At 39.5% G+C, this 17746-nt stretch overlaps 1 protein-coding gene across 3 annotated transcripts in view; it reads right to left on the bottom strand.

The window, feature by feature from the left end:
- LOC136878830 (metallo-beta-lactamase domain-containing protein 1) overlaps positions 1 to 17746 on the bottom strand; it is a 67708-nt gene that overhangs the window by 22016 nt on the left and 27946 nt on the right. For all 3 annotated transcript variants that reach the window (XM_067152343.2, XM_067152340.2, XM_067152341.2), the window contains one exon: positions 7850 to 8014. In XM_067152343.2, coding sequence (XP_067008444.1) covers positions 7850 to 8014 — 165 coding nt within the window. The remainder of the gene's footprint in view (positions 1 to 7849; positions 8015 to 17746) is intronic.

The raw sequence follows: 17746 nt of genomic DNA, 5'->3' as shown, positions 1-17746 counted from the left end.
TACTTGGGTAGCGTTATATCAAATGACAACCTAGCAAAACATGAGGTGAACAATCGAATCAATAAGGCAACATAATTTTACCACCAGGTAAGACACCTGCTGTGGGATGAGCAAATACGCATGAAAACAAAAATGACATTGTACAAGTCCTATTATACACCAATTCTTACATACAGTCTCGAAACCACAACACTGACCAATAGAGATAATTCCAAACTTCAGGCAGCTGAAATGAAATTCCTACGCACTATGATCCAGAAAACCAGGAAAGACAAGATTAGGAATGAGAAAATTAGAGAAGAAGAAGTAGGAATAGATGATTCTCTCCTCAATAAGATTCAGATATCAAGACTGAAGTGGTTTGGTCACATGAAGAGGATGTCAGTAAACAGAACTGCAAGGAAGGAATTTGACAGAAAGGTAAAAGGAAGACGACCCATGGGAAGGCCACGAAGGAAATGGATAGATTTAGTTAAGAGCGATGTACTGCTGAGAGGTCATGATTGGGACAAGTTGGTGGAGGAAGAATGGTAAAAGGACAGGATGAGATGGAGGAGGCTCATATACCACATCCGGGAAACTGGAGATGGTTTAGGATGATGATGATGATTTAGTGGAGTTTGAATTGTTGCTCTTTATTGGTAAGTGACTTAATTTAGTAGAGTGAATAATGGGGATCTTTTAGAAGTGTGTGATCACTGAGGTTATTCCGGTTGGCTTTTTTTTTGTGCAATGTGTATTTCTATTGCCTCCTTTATATTTAATGATTGTCTATTATTTTTGATGTGTAACATTGTAAAAATCTGTGCTGATGTCCATGGAGTGTTAGGTGTTATGTGCGAGTTCACAACAGGCCTTGTGTCTATTGTGTCCGATTGCTTTTTTGTTATTTGTACCTGGTGTGGAAATTACATTTTGCTTGGCCAACATGTGTGGCATTATAATTTGGTTCTCGGCACCTGAGTTTATATATTTCTGATCTGGAAAAAAAGTTTAAAAAATTAAGATTGAATTTGCTAATTTGTTTTTTGTAATGTGTTGTTTGTTCGGACATCTATTTAAAAACCTTGCTTTTTTGAATATGTCAGCTATCTTGTTTGTGTTTTCATTCATGAAATTTAGAACTATATATTTATCATAGTTTAGGCTTTTTTTGTTGTCATTTTCATAATAAACCGTGTATTGTGTTGGGTGGATGGTTGTTTCCTTCCATTATTTAATTATTTTTATATCATTGTCAAAAACTGTTTTCTTCATTGATATGGTTTTATCTCTGTGAATCACTGCGTTCAGTCCTGTTAATCTGCGTGTGGTTGGGTGAATGAAATTATTGCCTACTGTGTCTGAAGTTTGAGCGGGTTTCCTGTATTTTTCATATGAGAGGTTTTCGTTATTTCTACTGATTGTGATACCTAAAACACTGATCTTTCCATTTGTTTCTGGTTCCATTGTAAACTTGAATAAAATGTGTGAAGAGAGTCGTGTATGTGATCATCAACGTATCTTCTCCAGTGCAAGATCTCTTTGGAAAGTTGATCGGTTAAGAGTATTCAAAAAGCAAGGTTTTGACATAGCATTCAGAATAAGCAACACATTAAAACACAAATTAGCAAATGCACCTAAATAAAAAAGACCTTTTTACCAAATCAGAAATATATGAACTCAAATGTCAAGAACCAAATTTTAATGCCACGTCGGATAAACAAAATGTAATTTCGACACCAGATATAGGAATACAAAAACACAATTAGACACAACAGACACTCGGCCTTTCATGAACCCACAAGACAATACCCACCGCTTCACTGACATCAGCACAGATCCTTAAGTATCACTCATCAAAAATAACAGAAAAACATTAAATATAAAGGAGACAATAGGAATACATATCAGAAAAAAAGCCAAGCATAATAACCTCAATGATGACACAAACCTAAAAGATTCTCCACTATTCAGTCGACTAAATTAAGTCACATATCAGCAAAGCAAAAGCCTCCGTGGATCAGACGGCAGCGCGCCTGCCTCTCACAGCTGGGTCCCGTAGTTCAAATCCTGGTCACTCCACGTGAGATTTGTGCTGGACAAAGCGAGGTGGGACAGGTATTTCTCCCACTACTCCGGTTTTCCCTGTCATATTTAATTCCAGCAACACTCTCCAATATCATTTCAGCTGTCTGCCATTAATCATTGCTCCGGAGAAGTGTGACAGGCTCCAGCAGTCGGCACAATTTCTATCCTCGCTGCTAGATGGCAGCTTCATCCATTCCATTCCTGACTCGGTCAAATGACTGGAAACAAGCTGTCGATTTTCATTTTTGTCAGTAAAGCACATAAATTATACAATTTATTAATTGACTAATGCCCACGAAACATCCCCCTCAATCATTTCCAAACCAATTTAAAATATTAAAACAATATTATCAATAATAATAAAAATCATAATCATCATCTAAGTAAGGTTACAGTGTAGTGTGTACCAAAGTCAAATCACAGATCCCAAAAACAGAAAAATCCTAGATTTCAGATCAATGAACTCATGATAAATCAAAATTTCATTCATGATTAAAAGAAAGTGTTTGAGTCTCTAAAATAACACAAGTGGGAAGACATTTAGATAACGTTCAGGACGCTGCTACTCTAATGATCAATTTAATTAGAAAAAAAAAAAGCAACACCTACAGTGAACTGAACAGTGTGATGAAGCTCTAAAAAAACAGTCCCAAACCTGGAATTACTGGAATGAGGCAGGAAAAATTAAAGAATTCTTTTCAACTAAACTGTCTGCTAAAGTGACCTGCAATGCCAAATATGCTTATGAAAAGGCTCAGCCGGAGACTACTGAAGAAACCTTCAGGAGTAACAACACTTGGTGATTTTTTAATATACCTTCAATTCTGAACTTACCAGCTACGTACCAAGCCCCTTCGCCCTGTTTCCAGGGCAATAATGACAATATCATTTTGAATAATTATGACAAATCTGAATGATTAACTCAACAGTTTCAGTCCTTACTGAAAACTGCCCTCCTCCAACATCAAAGATTACAAATTCTGGTCCATCCTTCATTTCACCTGATTCTCTTCCTGATCAAGAAGATATCACCCAAATCATTGCATCTCTTCTTAACAACAAGACATAGGCAAAGATTCCATAGTTGCCAAATGTCTGAAAATGGCTGGTTCCAATTTTGTTGCAAAAATGGAAGAAATCTTTCATGATATATGGGAATCAGAAACTATTCCTAAGGAGTGGCAATCAGCTCTTATATATCTTCCCCATAAAAAATTAAAAAAAACAATAAAACAGATGTGAATAACTACAGAGGCTTATCTCCTCATTCGGTTGCCTATAAGATCCTGTAAAAAGCACTTCAAAGTTGCACTTAACCTATAGTTGATTCACAGACTGGTGAATATTAAGCTAGCTTCCATAAGACTCGCTTCTGCAGCAAACAGATCTTTTCACTAAAGAGTACAATCAAAATGAAATCTCTTCACACCAAATCATTTGTATTGACTTTAGCTGATTTCAAGAAGATCAATCAATCAATCAATCAATCAATCAATCAATCAATCAATCAATCAATCAATCTGGTCACCCACATGGCAGATTCCCTATCAATTGTTTACCTAGCCTTTTCTTAAATGTTATTAAAGAACTCTGAAATTTATTGAACATTTCCCTTGATAAAATTTATTCCAATCCCTTACTTCTCATACTATAAATTAATATTTACAATTTCTGGTCCATTCTTCATTTCACCTGATTCTCTTCCTCCTGATCAAGAAGATATCACCCAAATCATTGCATATCTTCCTAAAAATAAGACATAAGACAAGAATTTCATAGTTGATCCTCAAGGAGATGGGCGTGGACAACAAGACTCATTCCGTCATCAAACAAATTCTGACTAACACCTATTCACAAGAGAAATTCATTGGGGGATATCTCTAGGTTCTTTGAGATTAAGACTAGTGTTTGTCAAGGTGATGGGCTCTCACCCATTCTTTTCAACTGTGTTCTTGAAATGGTCATCTGTGAGTGGAAAAACATCATCATCATCATCATCATCAGTTTTCCACTCCAGTTGCCCGGGTATGGTTTACGAGCACTCTCCACTTCTGTCTGTCCATGTACCACTCTTCTCTCAAGACGACATCCCAGCTGACTCCTCTTGTTCCTATGTCCTCTTTCACTTGGTCCAGCCATCTCTTCCTAGGTCTTCCTACCGGTCGTTTTCCGGCCACAAATGTGTGTAGCCATTGTTTTGCTGTGAGTGGAAAAACAGACTACCCAATAATGGTATTAGGCTAGGCATTGGATCCTAAGCAATGAACATCAACTGTCTTGCTTTTACAGATGATGCAGTCATAAGGACAAATGACCTCAGCAATGCCTGTCTCCAGGTTGAAACATTACAAGAAGTAGCTGAAGCAGCCATGGTCTTTTAACCCATTCGCATCATTTGACGAGCTGTGGTCACACGCAGTGTTTTGGCCCATGAATCAAATAACAAGCTCAGCTTGCAAAGACACCGTGTCTCTCTTATCTTCGTATATTAGATTCCCTTTGCAATATAAATTCTCACAATACACACTGTAAGGAACTAGAGGCATGTGGTGTTGGTAAACAATGCTGTCTGTATTTCTGTGTGACACTAGGATTGTTGAACAACAGTTTATTTTCAGCAGTATTCAGTTTTCATTATGCAGTAGAACCTGTATCGTGGTAATGACGAGGAGAGTTTGAAAGCGCTTGTAGACAGTGTTTCAGATTGTGATTATGGCAATAATGACGTTTTGGAAAATGAATACTAGTTCGAGGGTAGTCATAGTGGCAGTGAAAGTTATTCGAGTGTGAAGAATATTGACGAAACTGAGTGAAAGTGCCGTGCCAGGTCCTTTCAAACGCATGCGGCCCCCAACGCAAAAGAACCATACGGACTGGAAATGGGGGAATTAAGACAATAATCTATGTATATCCATTTTATGGTTACAGCGGTGTTTCAGAAATACAACAAATTTTGCTTCCGCTTACCGTCCGAACTTGAATTAAATCCGATTCCACAGTAAACAATGTGGACATTTATTGTGACTTGAATGGGTTAATTAAGATACAACCTGAGCATTTGCCTGGTGTGAAAATGGAAAACCACAGAACACCATCTTCAGGACAGCTGACAGTGGGACTTGAACCCACCATCTTCCGAATGCAAGCTCACAGCTACACGACCCTAACCTTATGGCCAACTCGCTCAATGGAGATCATTCCATAAATCACACCAACCATGTTATAACTTCCAGACAAGTGAGAACTTGTTAAGTCTTGCATAACATGTGTCACACTCTACTGAATATCTACTGCAGGCTAGTTAAAAATGTGTGCTACAAACCACTTCAGTCTTGCCTTCTGGATCTTTGTAGTAGGGAACCTCCTATTTCCACCTCCTCTCGGACTTTTTGTTCCTGATCTTGTCCTTCCTGGTCTTCTGTATCATGGTGCATAGGAACTTCATTCCTGCAGCTTGGAGTTTTCAGTTGTCCTGCTTCGTTAACGTGGTAGTTTCCAGGCTATACATGGGGATGGATATATAATAGGATTTATATAATGTCATCTTAGCTTTCAATGGTACTTGTTTATCCCACAGCAGTTGTCTTATTTGGTGGTAAAATTGAGTTGCCTTACTAATTCGATTTTCCACATCATAATTTGCAAGGCTGTCTTTTGATACTATACTAACCAAGGACTTAAAGTTTGGAACTCCATTCAGTTTGGTGTAATTTAGTCTGGTTTGTCATTTGCCCTCTGCATCTTCACCACCACCGTCTTAGCCTTGTTGATATTTAAATCATGTCTCAAACCCTACTCCATTTCCGCAGCCTTTCCACCACATCATTTTTTGTTTCACCCAAGATCACTACGTAATGAAATGGCGTATGGCTTTTAGTGCCGGGAGTGTCCGAGTACATGTCGGCTCACCAGGTGCAGGTCGTTTTGATTTGACGCACGTAGGCGACCTGCGCGTCGTGCTGAGGATGAAATGATGATCAAGTCGACACATACACCCAGCCCCCGTGCCAGGGGAATTAACCAATTATGGTTAAAATTCCCGACCCTATCGGAAATAGAACCCGGGACCCCTGTGACCAAAGGCCTGCACGCTAACCATTTAGCCATGGAGCCGGACATCATCTGTGTAGATGAAACTTTAATCCTGCTGCTCCTTCCTTATTACTGCCTTTATTACAGTATCCATCACAGTGATAAATAGGCAGGGTGAAAAAGCACTATTTTCTGTACTCTTCTCTTCATTTCAAACCATTTGGACAGCCCAGAACTCACAACTTCTGGTTTCATCATACAGCATCTTCACTTTTGCAATAAGACTCTCCCGAACCCCCAGCTCTTTTAGCCATTTCCAGATAAGCTCCCTTGGTACCCTATCATAAGCCTAACGATGTCTAAAAACAATAGAAAAAGTGGTTTCCTTTTTCCCAGTGCTTTTCCATTAACATCCTGACAACAAAGATAAGGTCTGTAGCTGTTCTTCCAGGCCTACAACCCTATTGATCCTCTTCCAATAAAGGTTCTACAATTCCTTTTAATCTACTCACTATGATTTTTTTCCCCAGATGTTTTAGACCACGAGAGAGCAGCCTAATTCTAAGGCAGTTGGCGCATTTCCACCTACTCGCCTTCTTTTTCCTGGATGATTAGGTAAAATTTGAGGAAACAAAGACCTGGCTACAACACGTATTATCCTTGTCTCAACCGAGAAGCAGTGCAAATAACGGAATATGACAACTGTTTCAACAGGAAAGAAGAGAGTCTACAGATTAGCAGAGTTTGGAGACCATTACTCACTGCCAGAGAGCCAAAGTTTGAATGCAGTAGGGCACACTATGCATGCCTTAGTAACAACAATACGAGAGATAGGAAAGTCAAGGGTGGCACCAACATCCAGCCTTCAGATACACACAAACCTGTGCCATTTAGCCTCCTCGACAAGAGCTTCCGCAGTGTAGTGAATGGCTACACGGTCTAACATCCCAGAAAACAATCTAAGCTTGTAGTTTGACATCGGCTGTGGAAGCCTGCACCAGTAAGTCAATGACTATTATATAAAGGTGCTTAACAGAAGACACGCACTGGACAGAGCAGAAATTATCTACACATACAGGTATTTATGTGTCAACAGTGTTCCAAATTTTACAATGAGACTAGTACAGTAGATGAGCAGGGTTCGTGAGCAAAATAAAACATCGAATTACATATACGTATCTTTTGACTGCTTCTTGTCAATAGCTCCTGGAACCAGTTTGGTGATAGAAATGGAGAAGCACATGCCAGTGGTCTTCAAATGTATGTTGTGGACTCACATTTCTGTTGCTTTATCAGAAAATATAACACATTTGCCAGACTTATTAAATGATCCTTGTATGAGTTGGTGCAAACTTAAACTCAATGACACTACAGCTCTAGTGGGCCTTGGCCTACCAAGCGAGCGCTGCTCAGATCCAAGACCTCCAGATTATGAGCAATGTGGTCAGCACGACATATTTATTTTCTTGGCCTTTAGCATTGGCTTTCTAGCCAGGGCTGTTATCTCACCATCAGATAGCTCTTCAACTGTTTTCACAAAAGCTGGACCTCAAACCAGCTTTCCAATCCAGATAAAACTCCCTGACCTCGTCGGGAACTGAACCTGAGGTCTCTGGGTAATAGGTAGGCTTGCTACCCCTAAACTACAGGGCTGGAAGTTAAACAAATAAATAATAAAAAAGAGCATAAATTACCAGTAACTATAATTATTTTTAAAACATATACAGGTAACAGGTATAAAACTCACCTGTTTCAAATGGATGAATGTAGTAGAGATCTTTGCATGAAAGAGAGAATCCTACAATATGTTTGGCATTTAAAAAAAGATTGTTATTGCCAATATGGTCTGAATGACCATGGGTGCACACAACATAGTCTATTTCATCAGGACTCAAGTTGTGTTGAGCCAAACCTGAAAATATAAAAATTTGCTATAGTAAAATTATTGTGAAATTGAATGAACTCCAAAAAATATCTAAACAATTCTCTCATAGCAAGTATACAGACTTTTAAAACACTATTCTACCCATCTCAATGAAACTGTTGACAGGGAAGTCTTTTGTGTTCATGTTAAATTCTGACGATAACAAATCGGAGAAATGTTACTATGAATGGATTGTTAGCCTAAAAATTATATTATTCTTGAAACTTTCAAACCAAATTTTGAAGCAGTATTCTCTAGATCAGTGCCTGGTGGTGGTAATGATTTTTTTTTTGGCTAGTTGCTTTACGTCGCACCGACACAGATAGATCTTATAATACTAATAATAATTTGTCTAAGCATTTAGCTTCGTTGGTAATCTTTGAGTACAGTAGTTCTTGCAAATTTCATTTCTGTTGTGCTTAGTTTAGTGACATACGGTACCGGTATCGTAACTAGGATACGTCTGAAAGTAGTTTAAAATTACTGTAGTGAACTGTACAGTAGTATACGAGTAATATCCTATTAGAATTTAGTGTGATTATTTTTTTTTTTTTTTTTTTTGCTAGTTGCTTTACGTCGCACCGACACAGATAGGTCTTACGGCGACGATGGGACAGGGAAGGGCTAGGAGTGGGAAGGAAGCGGCCGTGGCCTTAATTAAGGTACAGCCCCAGCATTTGCCTGGTGTGAAAATGGGAAACCACGGAAAACCATTTTCAGGGCTGCCGACAGTGGGGTTCGAACCTACTATCTCCCGAATACTGGATACCGGCCGCAATTAAGCGACTGCAGCTATCGAGCTCGGTGATTATTTTATTATTGTAAAATATTTGTGTAGTACTGGTGTAGTAGAGGTATCCGTAGAAACTCTTACTAAAATACTGTTATTGTAATTAGAATAGGCTTAATTGCAGTTTGGAATTGTGTAGTTCTTGTGTAGGCTATTACTTTCGATATTCAGTAATTAACAGCAGTTTTTATCCTGTCAGGGGTTGTAGGATTAAAAAAAATAGAGCACGACTAAGTAGTATTGTAGTGTAGTCGTATATTAATTACCTTATTGTTGTGTACTATCCCAGACAATATATCCCTCCGTTCATTTATTTTTTGCAAATAAGTTATTTTATTTTTAATTTCATTTTTTCCCCCGTAAAGAATGGCTAAGGAGCACGAGTGTACTTACTGTGGGTGTGGCGAGGCATTGAGGGGTATGAGGGAGGAGTTGGAAAGTTTGAGGGAAATAATTAGGATTCTCACAGAAGACAGGAAGGAAGATAGGACTCCCTCAAACAATGTACAGGTTACAGTAGGTGTACAAGAGGAAGGGGAAGGAAAGGGAGGAGTTGTAGAAGACAGGTGGTCTAATGTTCTAAGGGGAAGGAGATTGCAGGCTAAGGGCTCTATTCAGGATCAGAATTCAGGACAGGTGTCTGTGCGAAATCGGTACGAGTCACTCCAGGTAGAACAACAGAGGGAAGATGAGGGACAGGGAACTGTTGCTGAGATGTGTGGAAGTAGGAGGAAGGGAAAAGGTAGGAAAGGGAAATGTAGACTAGAGGATAGGAAAAGACAGGTGGAACAGGGTCATGGGAAGGAGAAAAGGGAGGAGGAAGTAGCTTCTGCAGCTATCAGGAAAGATAGAGCTGACCAGGAAAGGAGGGGATCAAATGACGTGGGTAGGGTTGAGGCTCTGGTCATGGGGGATTCCATCGTTAGACATGTGGGGAAAGTGTGTGGAGGAAAGGGTACCAGGGTAGAGTTTTATCCAGGAATTAGGTTGAGGCAGATGTTGAGGAAAGTAGAAGAGAGGGAGGAGGGGAAGGAGAAGGTGGTAGTGTTTCACGTTGGTACCAACAACGTAAGGCAAGCTGATATAAGTACCAATACAGTTGGAGATGTGTGGGATCTGGTAAATGCAGCACGGGTGAAGTTTAAGAAAGCGGAGATTGTTATTAGTGGAATACTGTGTAGAAGGGATACTGACTGGAGGGTGATTGGGGATTTAAATGAGACTATGGAGTGGGTATGTGGGAAACTGGGAGTGAAATTTCTAGATCCTAATGGGTGGGTAGGAGTTAGGGATCTGCACTCAAATGGCCTTCATTTAAACCACAGTGGTACGTATAAGTTTGGAAATTCGTTTGGAAGGGTAATAGGGAGGTACATTCAGGGAAACGGGCTGGCCTAGGGAGCGGTGATAAGGGAACAGGGAATTGGAAATCAAGTACGGATGACATAAAATTGTTAGTGTTGAACTGTAGAAGTACTGTAAGGAAAGGAATAGAATTAAGTAATTTCATAGATATATATTTACCAGATATTGTAATAGGAGTTGAATCATGGCTGAGAAATGATATAATGGATGCAGAAATTTTCTCACGGCACTGGAGTGTGTGATGTAGATGTTGATTCCCATAGGAAATCAGAAATAATTGTTCCGAATGAGTAAATTTATAATACCAATATAAATTTTCCAGTCTTGGTAGGTGTGCTAGGTACCAACTGATGAACCCAGCCTAGCACACGGGGGCGAAACGCAGGCAACCAGGAATGAGTTTGCTGGAAAATTTATAATGTCCAATAACGGACCATTTATATTGGTATTATAAATTTACTCATTCGGAACAATTATTTCTGATTCCCTATGGGAATCAACATCTACATCATCTGATGGCCAAGCAGGCATCGATTTTTCATAATGAGACCATGTCTCTCATAGTGCATTGGCACTGCCGGTGGCTACAATTAGCCTACGCAGTGGCCTCCACGGTATGCACTATCCAGCGTCTTGGTAGGTGTGCTAGGTACCAACTGATGAGCCCAGCCTAGCACACGATGAGTTTGCTGGAAAATTTATAATGTCCAATAACGGACCATTTATATTTGTATTATAAATTTACTCATTCGGAACAATTATTTCTGATTCCCTATGGGAATCAACATCTACATCATATGATGGCCAAGCAGGCATCAATTTTTGATAATGAGACCATGTCTCTCATAGTGCATTGGCACTGCCGGTGGCTACAATTAGCCTACGCAGTGGCCTCCACGGTATGCACTATCCAGCGTCTTGGTAGGTGTGCTAGGTACCAAATGATGAGCCCAGCCTAACACACGGGGGCGAAACGCTGGCAACCAGGAATGAGTTGGCTGGAAAATTTATAATGTCCAATAACGGACCATTTATACTGGAGTGTGTATCGTAGAGATAGGATAGGAAGGGTGGGAGGGGGAGTGTTCATTCTGGTGAAAGAAGAATTTGTAAGCTACGAAAAAGTTAAAGATGAGACACATGAAATTCTAGGTGTAAGGCTCATTTCTAAAGATAATAGGCAACTTGATATATTTGGAGTGTACAGATCGGGAAAGGGTAGCACTGACGCGGATTCGGAATTATTCGATAGGATAGTCATCTATGTGGGAAACGACATGGAAAGAAATGTGATTGTAGCGGGAGATCTGAATTTGCCAGATGTCAATTGGGAAAGAAATGCGAACGACAGGAAGCATGACCAACAAATGGCAAATAAGTTAATATGGGAAGGACAGCTGATTCAGAAAGTGATGGAACCAACCAGAGGGAAAAATTTCCTGAATGTCATGCTGATAAAACCAGATGAGCTCTATAGGGAAACTGAAGTAATAGATGGTATTAGTGATCATGAAGCTGTTTTTGTGGTAGTTAAAAAAAATAAATGTGATAGAAAGGAAGGTCTTAAAAGTAGGACTGTTAGGCAGTACTATATGGCTGATAAAGCAGGCATGAGGCAGTTTCTAAAAAGTAACTGTGATCGATGGAAAATGGTAAATAAAAATGTAAACAAACTCTGGGATGGGTTTAAAGAAATTGTTGAGGAATGCGAAAACAGGTTTGTACCTTTAAGGGTGGTAAGGAATGGTAAAGACCCACCTTATTATAATAGAGAAATAAAGAGACTAAGAAGGAGGTGCAGACTGGAAAGAAATAGAGTTAGAAATGGCTGTGGAAGTAAGGAGAAATTGAAGGAACTTACTACAAAATTGAATCTAGCAAAGAAGGCAGCTAAGGATAACATGATGGCAAGCATAATTGGCAGTCATACGAATTTTAGTGAAAAATGGAAGGGTATGTATAGGTAGTTTAAGGCAGAAACAGGTTCCAAGAAGGACATTCCAGGAATAATTAATGAACAAGGGGAGTGTGTATGTGAGGATCTTCAAAAGGCAGAAGTATTCAGTCAGCAGTATGTAAAGATTGTTGGTTACAAGGATAATGTCGAGATAGAGGAGGAGACTAAGGCCAAAGAAGTAATAAAATTTACATATGATAACAATGACATTTACACTAAGATACAAAAGTTGAAAACTAGAAAAGCGGCTGGAATTGATCAGATTTCTGGGGATATACTAAAGACAATGGGTTGGAATATAGTACCATATCTGAAGTACTTATTTGATTACTGTTTGGTCAAAGGAGCTATACCAGATGAATGGAGAGTTGCTATAGTAGCCCCTGTGTATAAAGGAAAGGGTGATAGACATAAAGCTGAAAATTACAGGCCAGTAAGTTTGACATGCATTGTATGTAAGCTTTGGGAAGGCATTCTTTCTGATTATATTAGACATGTTTGTGAAATTAATAACTGGTTCGATAGAAGGCAATTCGGTTTTAGGAAAGGTTATTCCACTGAAGCTCAACTTGTAGGATTCCAGCAAGATATAGCAGATATCTTGGATTCTGGAGGTCAAATGGACTGTATCGCGATTGACCTGTCTAAAGCATTTGATAGGGTGGATCATGGGAGACTACTGGCAAAAATGAGTGCAATTGGACTAGACAAAAGAGTGACTGAATGGGATGCTATATTTCTAGAAAATAGATCACAGAGAATTAGAGTAGGTGAAGCTTTATCTGACCCTGTAATAGTTGAGAGGGGAGTTCCTCAGGGCAGTGTTATCGGACCTTTATGTTTTCTTATATATATAAATGATATGAGTAATGGAGTGGAATTGGAGGTAAGGCTTTTTGCGGATGATGTTATTCTCTATAGAGTGATAAATAACTTACGAGATTGTGAGCAACTGCAACGTGACCTCGAAAATGTTGTGAGATGGACAGCAGGCAATGGTATGTTGATAAACGGGGTTAAAAGTCAGGTTGTGAGTTTCACAAATAGGAAAAGTCCTCTCAGTTTTAATTACTGCGTTGATGGGGTGAAAGTACCTTTTGGGGATCATTGTAAGTATCTAGGTATTAATATAAGGAAAGATATTCATTGGGGTAATCACATAAATGGGATTGTAAATAAAGGGTACAGATCTCTGCACATGGTTATGAGGGTGTTTAGGGGTTGTAAGAATGTAAAGGAGAGTGCATATAAGTCTCTGGTAAGACTCCAACTGGAGTATGGTTCCAGTGTATGGGACCCTCATCAGGATTACCTGATTCAAGAACTGGAAAAAATCCAAAGAAAAGCAGCTCGATTTGTTCTGGGTGATTTCCGACAAAAGAGCAGCGTTACAAAAATGTTGCAGTGTTTGGGTTGGGAAGAATTGAGAGAAAGAAGAAGAGCTGCTCGACTAAGTGGTATGTTCCGAGCTGTCAGCGGAGAGATGGCGTGGAATGACATTAGTAGACGAATAAGTTTGAATGGCGTTTATAAAAGTAGGAAAGATCACAATATGAAGATAAAGTTGGAATTCCAGAGGACAAACTGGGGCAAATATTCATTTATAGGAAGGGGAGTTAGGGATTGGAATAACTTACCAAGGGAGATGTTCAATAAATTTCCAATTTCTTTGAAATCATTTAGGAAAAGGCTAGGAAAGCAACAGATATGGAATCTGCCACCTGGGCGACTGCCCTAAATGCAGATCAGTATTGATTGATTGATATGGCGACGATGGGACAAGGAGTGGGAAGGAAGCGGCCGTGGCCTTTATTAAGGTGTGAAAATGGGAAACCACGGAAAACCATTTTCAGGGCTGCCAATAGTGGGGTTTGAACCTTCTATCTCTCGAATACTGGATACTGGCTGCACTTAAGCGACTGCAGCTATCGAGCTCGGTGATTATTGTTTAAACAGGAAGTACAAATGAGCAACCGTCATTTCTGAACAATCAGAGGAAAGAATAGAACATCTGATCCTTTGTAAAATGAAGGTACAAAAAAAAAAAAAAAAAAGAAAAAAAAAAAGTGAAGGGTCATGAACAGCGTGAAAATGAAAGACACCCAAAAACTCGCAATCCTAATACTGTATTTCACTGCATAATTGTTGTATCATTTATTTTCAATACAAAAATTGGATTTTAAAAGTTTCATTGCTTAATTGTTACATGTTCAAATTTTGTTCATCAACCTGCTTAAAAGGAAAATGGAACTGCAATGTAAATTGCATATGAATGTACAATAAAATACGTATATGGCTTATGGGCTGTTTAGCAACACAGTCACGATTGATAAAAAAAATCACAAACAAACAAATAAAACCAATATACGTATTACCCATGGCTTATCGGTAGTTTGACAATGCGGTCGCAAGACAGTGTACAATTTATTCACCAGTGACATAATGCGAGTTCTCATTTGAAATACAAAAATTGTAAGGATGTAAGTTAACGCTTGTTGGCAAGGTTGCAGGGAAGTACTGGCACTGCACACACTTGTTTTCTGGTAAGGCTTTCAAAGCCTTGCAACCAGGGTTGCACTGGTATCAGAATGCACAGGTAAACAGCGACAAAATGACTCACTGAGAAACTATTTCATGAAAAAAAAAAAAAAAGTTAATATTTATTCTTATCGATGATAAACATTGAAATGAATGCGTTGTTCTTTTTTCATAACATTGTTGTATCACCAGCCATGGGCCACAATTTCCTGTGGTCTGCTCATCATTATCATCATTTTCCAACTCCTGTTTCCGGGGTGTTGTGTACAAGCGCTTGGCACTTCTTCCCGTCAAAGTATAGTTTCTGTTCCTCTATGTCCTCCCGCTTGACATTCTTCTTGCTGCCCTCTGATTTCACTGCATCAGAAAAGAACAAGAGTTGACCAAGGGAAGTTGGACAGGATACATGAAAATAAAAAGCTTGGCACAAGAAAGTAGAAGCAATGCCAGGAATCACCTAAGGACCCCGTGGTCGCCAATCCACGCTCCCAAGTTGCAAGCCCCCAGGGCCCCTTTTAGTCACCACTTACAACAGATACCGTGGGTGTATTCTTCGCCCATGTCTCCCACCCAAAGAGAGGTAATCAAGTTACTGTGACACCACTGTAGGAATGAGTGGGGAAACAAAATGCACACAATACATGCTTACAACTAGTCAAAACAAGCATTTGTATTCTATCTGGCAAGGGTCAGTGGTCCCATCTAGGAGCAGTTTAAGGAACTGCAACACTATCATTCTTATTTACCAGAGGAGACATGGACGTATTTCCAGTGGTGGTGGGCCCTTAGGGGCACGTGCCCTGTCAAGTTTTTGCACTCAGAATTTAAGGAAATAATTTATAATTTAGTTGGGCTACAGCCGAACAACAGAATTATTTCTACAAATATTATCACGACAAAATGTTATAATCTAAACAGAATTACGGATTTTGGTAGGTATTTAAACCCACCATGTCTTTAAGCACGAAGAGAGGATACCCTTTGTATTTTTTTTTTGCTAGGGACTTTACGTCGCACCGACTCAGATAGGTCTTATGGCGACGATGGGATGGGAAAGGCCTAGGAGTTGGAAGGAAGCGGCCGTGGCCTTAATTAAGGTACAGCCCCAGCATTTGCCTGGTGTGAAAATGGGAAACCACGGAAAACCATCTTCAGGGCTGCCGATAGTGGGATTCGAACCTACTATCTCCCGGATGCAAGCTCACAGCCGTGCGCCTCTACGCGCACGGCCAACTCGCCCGGTCCTTTGTATTTAAAGAGACAAGCTGTTGCTGTCAGTGCGACAATGACTGCAGGAGCCTTGCGAGGCGAGTGGCAGGCGAACTGTGGAGCTCTGGGCAGTAGACCGTCTTGTGCCCAAACAACGCGCCTGCGCATTAGAACACAGTATTTGAAGATGGTGAACATCCATGACAGCTGTGAGCTTGTGTGGGTGAGCGGGCGACGGGGAGTGCTTCTGGTTGGGCACTCAGATCCTTGAGGCCTTCTGCAGCGCATGCGCATAGAGCAAATAACAGATCACGAGAAATATCCACGCTTTACAAACATCAGTGTAGCCAATTCACCAATTCTGTAACTAAAGTAAATCTAATAATATTTTAATCTTGTTTATTTAAAAAATGCGTTCATATCGCTCCTGCAGGGATTTAGTTCTTTTCAGATGTTTGAATTATTAAAATAAGTTATCTTTAATGAGGTTACCGTGTTTACATCAGATAACCAAGTGACCAATAATTAGCAACAGTAACATTTCGTTCCGGCACTTACACGTGTTCTCTTGTGTATTTGTGTGCTTGTTTATTTCAAAATGAAGTCAGTGAGTTAATTGGAAAGCAATTACATTTTGAGACCAGAGTTTGTACCAAGAGTTTAGGAACACCGTGACCTGATATGATAATTGTACAACAGGCGGAAGGAAAAAAACAGGAATTTCAACAGAAAATTTAATAGTGGTATTGTATGCTCAAGTGGAATTGTTATGTGGATGCGAAGAGAGAAATTCATTTTTTTGTTTTCCTTGCATTCTATTCAGTGGTGACGATGCGTGGAGCACAAAAGGCGTCAAAGATTTAAAGCATTTATATGAAAAACTGAGAAAAAACAGTGAATTGAAGAAACATTTAAACAACGAAATGGATCTCGCACTTCTAGGTGAGCTGAACATAAGGATGCAACTTGATAGTGGGTAGAGACTAACTTCGTAAACAGCATGAACATGTAGACAAAAATAGATATATTTTATCTCGTCTGACTGATTGTGTGAAATTCTGCGGTGTGTTTGAACTTGCGCTCTGCAGCCATGATGAATCAACCGATTCAAACAATCCTGGAATATTTCGCAGTTTAGTTGACTTTGTAGTTAGCTTGGATATAGCAATGAAAGAACATTTAGAATCTGCAACAGTTTTTAAGGGTACGTCAAAGACGATACAGAATGATATACTAGATGCTATGCTCGAAGTGTGTCATACTTTTATAATGAAATAAATTAGTGCTGCTAATTACTTAGCCATCCAAGCAGATGAAACAACCGACAATGCAACGAAAATGCAGGTGGTGCTTATATTTCGCTATCATAGAAATGGCGAAATACATGAGCGGTTTTGGGGTTTCTTTCTGGCATCCAGTCATACAGCTGTGGCATCCAGTCATACAGCTGAAGGTATAAGCTCTGTGATTTTTAGTGAAAAAAAAAAAAAAAACCCTGAAAAACTAATTTATCAAACATTTGATGGAGCTAGTGTAATGAGCAGTGCGCAACTGGTGTACAAGCATGCATTAAGGAAGTATATAATGAAGCTAATTTTGTTCATTGTTATGCTCATGTAGGAAATTTGATTATGCAGAAAGCCACGTCCGATATAAAAGAAGTGAAGATATTTTTCAGTAATATTCAGGGAATTTGCCCCTTTTCCAGTCGCTCTAGTAAACACACCAAACTACTATATACAGCTGTAATGCACCGTTTGCCGAAAGCAGCTCCAACGCGTTGGAACTTTCAGACCCCGCATTGTCAACACAGTGTTCGAAAACAGAGATGTCCTGATTGAATGCTTCAAAACAATATGCG

This window comes from Anabrus simplex, chromosome 8 (genome assembly GCF_040414725.1).
Source record: "Anabrus simplex isolate iqAnaSimp1 chromosome 8, ASM4041472v1, whole genome shotgun sequence".
NCBI classification, from domain to species: Eukaryota; Metazoa; Arthropoda; class Insecta; order Orthoptera; family Tettigoniidae; genus Anabrus; species Anabrus simplex.
The sequence above is the reverse complement of the archived record's forward strand: the minus strand, read 5'-3'. Positions and strand labels throughout refer to the sequence as shown.